General features: G+C 54.2%; 4 protein-coding genes across 4 annotated transcripts in view; 3 read left to right on the top strand and 1 right to left on the bottom strand.

Annotated features, from left to right (window-relative positions):
* PTSG_07848 (uncharacterized protein) overlaps nt 1-630 on the top strand; it is a gene marked incomplete at both ends in the record, with an annotated part of 4,172 nt that extends 3,542 nt beyond the window's left edge. Inside the window, 2 exons of the mRNA XM_004991596.1 lie at nt 1-58; nt 372-630. The exon at nt 1-58 is cut by the window's left edge and continues 66 nt beyond it. Coding sequence (XP_004991653.1) covers nt 1-58; nt 372-630 — 317 coding nt within the window. The remainder of the gene's footprint in view (nt 59-371) is intronic.
* Nucleotides 631-713: 83 nt separating this feature from the next.
* On the top strand, nt 714-2,392 carry PTSG_07847 (uncharacterized protein; the record flags this gene model as incomplete). The annotated part of the gene is made up of 6 exons (XM_004991595.1): nt 714-918; nt 1,084-1,134; nt 1,252-1,348; nt 1,449-1,550; nt 1,864-1,926; nt 2,111-2,392. Coding segments are annotated over 6 exons (620 nt in total), but the record flags the coding sequence as incomplete, so codon positions are not given.
* Nucleotides 2,341-6,871, bottom strand: PTSG_07846 (uncharacterized protein). Its single transcript, XM_004991594.1, has 10 exons — nt 6,126-6,871; nt 5,656-5,869; nt 5,220-5,404; nt 4,629-4,879; nt 4,349-4,430; nt 3,916-4,064; nt 3,606-3,707; nt 3,225-3,290; nt 2,839-2,902; nt 2,341-2,584 (listed from the first exon to the last, which is right to left on the bottom strand). The coding sequence occupies exons 1-10, from the start codon at nt 6,828-6,830 to the stop codon at nt 2,474-2,476; spliced, it is 1,929 nt and encodes a 642-aa protein (XP_004991651.1). The 5' UTR covers nt 6,831-6,871; the 3' UTR covers nt 2,341-2,473.
* Nucleotide 6,872: 1 nt separating this feature from the next.
* Nucleotides 6,873-9,697, top strand: PTSG_07845 (uncharacterized protein; the record flags this gene model as incomplete). Its single annotated transcript, XM_004991593.1, has 10 exons — nt 6,873-6,877; nt 7,087-7,179; nt 7,390-7,526; nt 7,746-7,800; nt 8,004-8,235; nt 8,409-8,441; nt 8,601-8,675; nt 8,922-9,026; nt 9,372-9,414; nt 9,591-9,697. The coding sequence occupies 10 exons, from the start codon at nt 6,873-6,875 to the stop codon at nt 9,695-9,697; spliced, it is 885 nt and encodes a 294-aa protein (XP_004991650.1).
* Nucleotides 9,698-10,000: the final 303 nt, after the last annotated feature.

Below are 10,000 nucleotides of genomic sequence, written 5' to 3'. Positions count from 1 at the left end.
TCTCCCTCGCCAACACCACCCTCACCGGCGCCATCTCCGCCATCAATCTCACCACCACGTGCGTGCGTTTGCGTTTGCGTGTGTGTGTGTGTGTGTGTGTGTGAGAGAGAGAGAGAGAGAGAGAGAGAGAGAGAGAGAGAGAGAGAGAGAGAGAGTGTGTGTGTGTGTGTGTGTGTGTTGTGTGTGTGTGTGTGTGTGTGTGTGTGTGTTTGTGAGGGAGTGAGGTTTTGCTGAAGGGAGTGCTTTGTTGAGTGTCCATCTCCTTGTTCGAGTGAAAGGCTGTTTCCCCTTTGCTTGTCTCTTTCACCGCCTCACCTGCCCTCCTTCCCCCTTCTTCTTCTTCTTCTTCTTTTTCTTTCTCTCGTCCTCAGGCTCAAGTGGTCGATTGTGCCCGTCGCAAACATCAGTGCGTTGAACCCAATCATCGCCAAGCTGCTGGATGCGGTGGTGATTCCCGCGCTCAACAGCGCCATGGCCAAAGGCCTGCCGCTGCCCACTGTCGCTGGTCTGCAGTTTGCCAACACAGACGTCGTCTACGAACAAGGCGGCTACATCGCCCTGCACGCTGCGTTCCACCCTGTTTCAACGCCACAACAGAGACAGGTGGATGGTGATGGTGACGGGGTGTGAGCGAGAGCGAGGAGGAGAGAGGTCAAGGTGGGAAGGAAGGACTTGTTGTTGGCGTTTCTGCAATGTTATCAAATAAATTTCCGCAATGCTGATGACTGCGCGCAATCAACAACAGTGTTGGTGGTTGCTGTTTGGTGGCGTGTGTGCAGTGTGGTTTGGTTTGTTGTGCGTCCAGCATCAACAACGACATCAACATCATCACAACAACAGCAGCAACAGCGGCATGGCGGAGTTCTATGTTCCCACAGTGTTTGCTCGGCTGCAGAGCAGCTTCCAGGCCGCAACAAGGTGCATGGTGTGATGGTGTTCGTACGTGGTTGTGGTTTCGGGAGGACGGAGAGGTGCACACCGACACCGCACTTGCCGTGCAATTATCTGCACGCACACCAGTGCACGCACACAGTGCACACACAGACACTCACTTTGTTTGCTTGTTCTGGTATGATGCGGCAGGCCAGCTCTTTGGTTTTCTCCCATGGCTCACCTTCACAGCAGGAGAAAGGAGTGAGTAGCCTCTCTGCAGAACCTGCATGTGTGCGAGTGTGTGTCCATGTGTGCATGTGTCGTGCGCTTTCATTCAAGTTTTTTCGTCCTTGCACGCACGGTGGGGCGACTGCACAGGTGGGTGATTGAGCACGTGTCCATGGATGAAGCAAAGAACAGGCTCCTTTCTGCTGCCGTGGCAAACGCCAAGGAGTTCCAGCTCGCAGAACCCTTGGTGCGTGCACATTTGTTTGGGTTTACGTCCTGTAGCCAAATGAAAAATGGTGGCAATGGTCAAGATGAGTGGCTCATACCCGCGACTGCTCCTGCTGCAGATGAAGGGCGACACGATCCAAGTTCTGTCATACACAAAGGCAGAATGGCTGGACGTGATGGAATTCGAGCTTGAACAAGCAAATGAGCATGTCCGCATCAAGGTACACGTGTGTGCGTGCTTTTGTGCGTGTGTGCGTGCGTGTATGCTTGCGTGTGCTTGTATGCTTGCGTGTGCTTGTGTGCTTGCGTGCGTGCTTTTGTGTGTGTGTGCTCGCGTGCGTGCTTTTGTGTGTGCTTTTGTGTGTGTGTGTGTGTATGTGTGTGTGTGCTTGCGTGCGTGCTTTTGTGTGTTTGCGTGTGTAGGTGTAGGTGTGTAAGGTCAGGTAAAGCCTCCTGCTGTCGGACGCCTTGCAAGTTGAATCATTCTCCAGCGTCTCACAACCTTCACAAAACCCAACACCCCCACATGAGCAGAGTCATAGCTTCTCGTCCGGTCTGGTCCCCGTGTCTGTTCCCGGAGCACCACTCCTTAACATGGTGCGTATGTGTGCTCGTCTGTGTACCGCGCACGTATGATGTGTTCTGACGTCCGTTTTCGTTCTCCCCTCCCGCCACCTCCTTATCCCTTTCTCCCTTGCTCTCACGAGCTTGTCCCCCCACGCATTCTAACGCGCACCCGTTGCCCCGTCACTACCATGCGTATCCATCGCGTGGTGTGCAGGCGACGTTCTTCGTGCCGTTTCTCGATCACGGTCTCAACGGCAAGCGCCTCAAGGCCTTCATGCAGCACACGACACACGGCGCAGCAGAGACCCAGAAGTGATCGACATGTGTGTGTGTGTGTGTGTGTGTGTGTGTGTGTGTGTGTGTGTGGTGCGTATTTGCTTGCGTACATGTGGCGTGGTGGCGAGATGATTGCGTATCATCGCTCGATCTCTGTCTCTGACTCTTGTCTGTCCTTCATGTATTGGGACCGGTGTGAATAAACAATGTCATAACCAACAGCGTATGCGTGTCACATCACCGCTCTTGTGAACTGATCAACGCGCACACGCGACATCAGAAGACAAAAGGCAGCATATTCCTAACAGCCGCAGCAGCGTGGCTTCAGTCGTGTCTCCACAGTTGCAACGGCGCGCTGAAATGCCCTCACATTCGCTTCCGTCGCCGTCATATTGGTCAGCGTGTCCGCCGGCTGTGTACGCAGGGGGTAGTGAGAGGGCGAGTTTGTTTGAGTGGGTTATGGATAGGTGAGAAGACACACACACACACACACACACACACACACACACACACACACACACACACACACACACACACACACACACACACACACGTGTGTGCACACACACACACACACACGTGTGCACACACACACACACACACACACGTGCACACACACACACACACACAGTTGCTGTGAGCGCGTGGCAGCACCGTCCATCTCACCGGATTCGGGTTCCAGCCGGCGTGCATGAGATCCGGTCCAAAGAGCATGCGAACACGCGGCAGCCTTCAAGTCAACAGGTCGTGGTGGGTGGTGGTGGTGAGCATGAACGAGGTTGAGCAGTGGGCGAGCCAAGTTGCATGGCACGTTGTTGCGCTGTCGATATGGCATGCGAAGACGAGCAGTAACACCAGCACTTAACAGACAGACAGACACACAGACAGACAGACAGACACAGACACAGACACACACACAGACACACACACACACACACACAGACTGACACACACAGACACACACAGAGACACAGACAGACAGACAGACAGACACACACACACACGCACATAAACACTTACACACGCACACACACAGCATGGCGTTGTCTTACATGCGCCACGTGCATCCATTCTCGCCAAGTGATTGCGTCAGTCCGCAGGAGCCCATGCGGGGTGTGCTGCAGACACGAAGCAAGTGGCATGATGGCATGAGGCGTGGCGGTGGTGAAGTAAGTGTGTAAGTGTGTAAGTGTGTATGTGCGTGTGTGTGTATGTGTGGTGCTGCGGTTGAGATACGACGCGTGTTATTGCGAAGACGTATTGCAGCAAGCACAAAACGTGGAGCACAGGGTCATGCACACACACACACACACACACACACACACACACACACACACACACACACACAGGCACAGGCACAGACACACACACACACACACAGGCACAGGCACAGGCACAGGCACAGGCACAGGCACAGGCACAGGCACATGTACCTGAAGTTGTCACCGCAGTTGACGGAGACCGGATATGACGACGGCGGTGCTTTGTCGAGCCAGAATCCGTAGGGGAGCAGCACAGGCGAGATGCCGACATACCTGCGCAGCACCATGTGAAGTGCAAGGCGGTAATCAATGGGTGACGGGGCGTGCACTGTGCTGGGAGGGTACGCACACGCACACACACACACGCACACGCACAGACATACACACACACACACACAGACAAACACACACATACACACACGCATACACACATACACACAAACAAACACACACATGTGTACATTCACCGACATGTGCACACCTTGCGGAAGGATTGTCTGGGAGAATGAGCTGTCCATTTGGACCGCAGTTGCACGTCGTTTCGTTGACATATGGTTCGCGGTGGTTGAAATCGCAGTGGCGGTGCAGCTCTGATGCGTTTTGCTGACTGATCACACGGTCGTCGTACACCTGACACGCGGTGTGGTGTGGATGAACAGGAGAAAGAGAGTGTGGTGATGAATGAGTGCGTGACTTGAACACACGCACACACACACACACACACACACACACACACACACACACACACTCTCTCTCTCTCTCTCTCTCTCTCTCTCTCTCTCTCCCTCACGCACGCACTCACTCACTCACTCACTCACTCACTCACACAGAGTGATCTTTAACAAAGTTACCACGGTGCCAACAACATGCGCAATCGAAGGACATGCAACCACGTGCCACACTTCCCAACCAACCCAGCAGATGCACGTGGGGTCGATGGGTTTATTGCCGAGATAGTCCGTCTCATCGCTGTTGCAGCTCAGGTACTGCGCATAACTGCAGTTCGTGATGGTGGTGGTGGTGATGGTGGTGATGGTGTCACACAACACATCAGTTGCCAAGGCGAGAAAGGGCAAGCGCTCGCAGAGTGAAGTCCATTCACTTCAACCCCCCCCCCACACACACATGCACACACACGCACACATGCGCACACATGCACACGCACACACACATACACAACACAACGCAACGCACCCTCGATCGAAGCCGCCGCCCGGGACGGGTTGAGACTCAACGCAGTACTGCGCAATGGTGGAGTTCATGACGAGAGATTCGGGCCAGCCAATGCCACAGAAGAAGTGGACCGCAAATCCTTCAAACGGATCATCGCGTGACGTGAAGTTGCCCCCGCACACACGCGCAATGTCATCGTGGTAGTTGGTTGCACACGCCATGCAGTCGAAGGCGCGACCTCGCACGTGGCCGCACACACGCGACAGCGTCGACTGATGATGGGAAGGGAGACAGCCGGTGGCAGTTGCGTGTTTGCGTTGGTGAGGGTGTACATGCTTGCGCGGGCGTGTGTTTGGCGGAGTCACACGAAAGGGCAGCACGCACTTTAGAAGGACTTACGCTCGCAAACCGAGACACCCCCGCCCACGTGTATGCACACACACACACACATATGCACACACGCACACACACACACACATATGCACACACGCACACACACACACACACACACACACTCACTCACTCTCTCTCTCTATCTCTCTCTCTCTCTCTCTCTCTCTCTCTCTCTTACGCGCACACACATATGCAGAGACAGCTACACACACACCCGACCTGGCACATGTCCCAGTCGTGTGCTGTCGAGTTTGGCCAGAAGGTGGAGGTGTTGAGGGGCGTGCCGTGCGAGAGATACGCTGCGAGTGCATCGGGAGTGGCGGAGTTGTGGTTCTCGAGGAAGTCGAGATCTAGTGTGTATTCGCTGATGCGAAACAGCTCGTCAAAGCGCGTTTGCTTCGACGCTGCCAAGATGGGGGTGGGGAGGGCATCCGTAGTGTGTGGAAGTGCGTGAGTGTACGTGTGTGCATGTATGCGTGTGGAATTGTGCGTTGGTGTATTGGTGTACGTATGTACATGTGTGTGTGTGTGTTTGTTTGATCCTATGTGTGTATGTCGTCGCAACGACGGAAGGAGAGAAGAGAGACATGTGTGATACGGTGAATCGAATGGCCGGAACAGGGGTGCACCCCCTCCCCTCTTTCAAGCACCGCACCTTGGGTGAACATGACGTCAACAGCAATGACGGTTGGTGATGGCGGACCGTGACTAACGGCTACGACCATGTACGCTGTGGACGGGTTCAGTTGCGTGATTGTCGCCTCACACGTGGCCTCGGTGTGGTGAAGGTGTTTAGGAGAGACGCACGCATGTGTAGCTGACGCCGAATCTTTTGCGGGTGCACCTGACTGAAGCTCCCAACACGCGGCCTGTTTGCAGTGGCGCAGCCAATTCACAAGCAAGCCGTGAGTGCACAGGTGCACCATCGCACTCGCGAAACGGTAGCGCAGACGCATGCAGCACGGAAGTGGTTCCAACTCCAACACACACACACATACACACACATACTCTCTCTCTCTCTCAGGCACAGGAATGCAAGCACGCACACGCACACACACACACACACACACACACACACACACACACACACACACACACACACACACGCACACCCATGTCACTCACGACAGGTTGGCCGACGCATGTTGCGCTGACGCGGAAGAACGTGTGGTGCGACCAATTTACTGCATCGCCCAGCGACAAGGTCCTGATTTCCACTGACTGCGACGCTGCTGCTGTTGTCACGTTTGCCCGTGCAAAAGGCGGCATCGACAGTGAAATCTTGAAGGAAGATGGATGTGGTCCGGTTGTTCGTTTCAGCTGTGCTTCAGCTTGGTGAGTGGAGGCTGTGGCACACGTGATGGTTTCATTCAGGGCCTCCCATCCCCAAACAAACGACGGTAGCGCGGCGCGGTGATAATACAGAGTCAGCTCATAGGTCGTCGCTGGCATCAAGTCCAGGACAACCACGGACGTGTTGGTTGTTGGCACAGCATAGTACGGCCGACCAGAGAGTGTGTTTGGCTCGCCAACAGCAACGTAGAAGGCATCAAATTCACCAGCAGCAGGCGTGTCCCACGACACGAGCAGGCTCGACGACGACGCTGATTCGACCGCCACTGTGCCCTTGCCAGCACGGCCGTCACACTGCACGTTGCTAGGCACAGCACCCTTTGGCACGCGCTTGCTGGCGGTTGCTCGTGTTGCAACAGTGAACCTGCTTCCACTGCACGCCACCACAGCCACAGCCACCAACAAGAACAACACCAACACAACGCTCGTCATCATGGTTGCTGTCCTTCTTCGTGGTCGACGAATACCTGAAGTCATTCACAAATCCTCTACAACCCCGATCTCTCCAAGACGACGACGATGAGGTTTGTGTTATGTGCTTTGCTGTGCTGTGCTGTGCTTGCTATGGTAGTCATGCTGTGTGTGTGTGTGTGTGTGTGTGCGTGTGCATGTGCGCGCGTGTCATTCTGTGTGTGTGTGTGTGTGGTTGTCATTCTCTCTCTCTCTCTCTCTGTACTTGAACACCCTTTTGGCCGCCTCACACTGCTTGCGCGTGGGACATTGCCGTGTGCAGGTTTGCAGTTGTTGTTGTGGCTGTTGTGCTGCTTGCTGGCACAACAATTGCAGAGGATGAAAACTTGACCATCTCCCTCTTCCAAGACTCGGAGTACGTTGTGCACATGTGTGTGTGTGTGTGTGTGTGTGTGTGTGTGTGTGTGTGTGTGTGTGTGTGTGTGTGGAACTGCCTGTTGCTCGTCTTTGGTGCCATTCTTTGCCGGAACACACACACACACAATCACATACACACACTCTCTCTCTCGCTCGCACTCACACAATCACATGCACACATACACACACAACTCCTCCCACCGAGCAGCACGTGTCGTATGGAGACAATCAACTCGTTGGCCATGGTGGTGCAGGTGGAAAAGCTCGATGGACGTTGTCACCAACTCCCAGAGCTCACCATCTTCTCAGATCCAAAGCCTTCTTACTACAAGCTGACCTACGATGGTAAGCTCGAGGGAGTGGGTGTGCCTGTGCAGCGACGACACCGAGTTCGTTGGTTTGCTTGTCACTGCTGTTTTGCTTCGGGAGCAGGGTTTGCTCGTCCCACAAGTCGGGTGTCCCCCCCCCCGTACAGTGGTGTGATGATGCTTTTGCATAATTGAGCACAAACCTGCGCTCACGCCATGGCTTGTTGTGCCATGCGTTTGTTTACTCCATCAACAGCAACAAAGGACAAAGTCACGGGCAGCCTGTTCTGCAAGGACGACACCTGTACCAAGTGCGTGTACTCACTTCTGGGCATTTGGGGGTGGGCGGGGGGCGATGATTGGGGTTCATTCTGCAACCCAGATGACTGCAAGCGCGCCGACAGACGGACAGGCGAGCAGGCCGAAACCCATCCACACACACACACTACACACTACACGCTGTGCTCATCACGACCATCTACCACACAACGTGTTTCCAACCACGCCCTCACAGTTGTGGCGCCGAGCTGAAACGCAAGCTGACCACAGAGTGTTTCGAGGTGGCGGACACTTTTGGGCAGACCGACACGGGCTCCTACCTCTTCAGCGCCTCTGTGCAGCGCAGTGAGGGCGCGTGCATTGGACCCGGCGATATTCCACGCCCGTCCCTTCCAGAACTGCTCATGTTCCAGTACTTTGGCAGCAACGCCTGCACGCTTGGCGGCAACGCAACAGCCACCATCCAGGTGTGCACGTGTGTGCTTTGCCTGTGCACGTGTGTGCGCGTGTGTGTGTGTACGTGTGTGTGTCTGTGTGTGTTGTACGCCTGTGTTGCGTCTCTCATGTCACAGTTGTGTCATTGTATTTGCAATCGTGCTGACATTCATGCTGCACCACCCATTCACTCTGTTGTTGTCAGAATTTGGGTCGCGCCGACAGCACATGCCGCAAGGTACATCGAGAGACCGGAGCGCCTGTGTGTGTATGTGTGTGTGCATGTGTGTGTGCATGTGTGTGCATGTGTGTGCATGTGTGTGTCTGACTTGCTCACTCACTCACATACGCACACACATGTACACATGCACACACAATCACGACCACATGAGCGCAGCCGGCCGTGAGCACGCTGTACCAGAAGGTCGAGGCGGTGAAGGAAGGCATTAACCTGTACCTGGACTGTCACGATGTACGCATGTCGCCGATGTCGGTGCATTGTTGGCTGTACACGTGGCGTGCTTGAAGGTGACCTGCGCGTTGGTGCATTGCTTGCTGGTGTCGCCTCGCATGTCAAGTGTCATCGATTCAAAATCATACATTCATCTCCACACACACACACATACACACATTCACACACATACACTCATTACACATTCACACACACACAATCACACGCACACAATCACACGCACATTCACCTTCACACGTGTGTCAGAGCGCGTGCCACAACTGCGGGTCGCGGATTCAAATTGCGCAGACGGACGAGTGCAATCCACTGCACGACGCAACATATGTCCTCAACTTCCAAGAAAACCTGCAGGTCCGAGCGGTGTTGGTGGTCGTGGTGGTGTTTGGTGTTTGTGGCGGTGCTGGTGGTGGTGTTCATGCTGGTGTTGGTGCTGGTGTTTGTGGTGCTTGTGTTGTGCTGGTGTGTTTGGTGTTTGTGGCGGTGCTGGTGGTGGTGTTCATGCTGGTGTTGGTGCTGGTGTTTGTGGTGCTTGTGTTGTGTTGGTGTGCTTGGTGTTGATCATGAGCGAGTTTGATTTGTTGAAAGGTGTGATGGACGATGGCAGGGAGAACCAAGACGAGACAACACGAGCAAGAAGGGCATTGGTTGTCGTACTCAATGACATGTCCCCTGCCCATGTATGGTTTTTGTGAACAGGGTTGTGCGACCTATCCACGGCACAACATCAGCAGCGAGACAGGTGTGTGTGTGTGTGTGTGCTCGTGTGTGTGTGTGTGTGTGTCGTGTTTGTGTCGCAGTACACTGTGTTCAGATGCCTCGCTCGTCTCGTGTGCACCAGTTCCACACATCTCACATCAACACTGAATCTCATTCGCCCCCTCCCTCCCTTGACGTTGCGGGATGACCGTGTGCCAGGTGCCATTGCCGGGGGCATCATTGGGGCGCTGTTTGTTGTTCTCATTGTGTTCCTGTACGTCTCGCGTCTTCGCTCCAAGGACCGCAGCACCTACAACCGCATCTAAACACACACGCACGTGCACACATGTTGGCGTAAGGCCACACACACACACACACACACACACACACACACACACACACACACACACACACACACAGAGAGTGCAAGGCAATATGTGGCTGATTATTCTGCGTCGACTTATGTGAATTATTAAGATCTGCACCCGTGCTGCCGCCGCTAGCGGGGTGCCGATGTGCTGTCGTGTGTACATGATTTTTGGACACTATACCTTTTATTTTTTTATTGACGTACGACGGTACGATATGCAGGTTCGCAATTTTTTTTTTTTTTTTCTTTTTTTTTTTTT

This window comes from Salpingoeca rosetta (genome assembly GCF_000188695.1).
Source record: "Salpingoeca rosetta unplaced genomic scaffold supercont1.19, whole genome shotgun sequence".
Classification (NCBI taxonomy): Eukaryota; class Choanoflagellata; order Craspedida; family Salpingoecidae; genus Salpingoeca; species Salpingoeca rosetta.
This window is presented reverse-complemented; position numbering and strand designations above follow the sequence as displayed.

Excerpts from the sequence above, each read along its gene's own strand:
- PTSG_07846 (XM_004991594.1), bottom strand. The coding sequence starts at position 6,830 with ATGACTTCAGGTATTCGTCGACCACGAAGAAGGACAGCAACCATGATG. Across the intron at positions 5,405-5,655 it reads TGACGTCATGTTCACCCAAG|CGTCGAAGCAAACGCGCTTT; the intron begins GTGCGGTGCTTG and ends CCATCTTGGCAG. Across the intron at positions 3,291-3,605 it reads AACTGCGGTGACAACTTCAG|CACACCCCGCATGGGCTCCT; the intron begins GTACATGTGCCT and ends TCGTGTCTGCAG.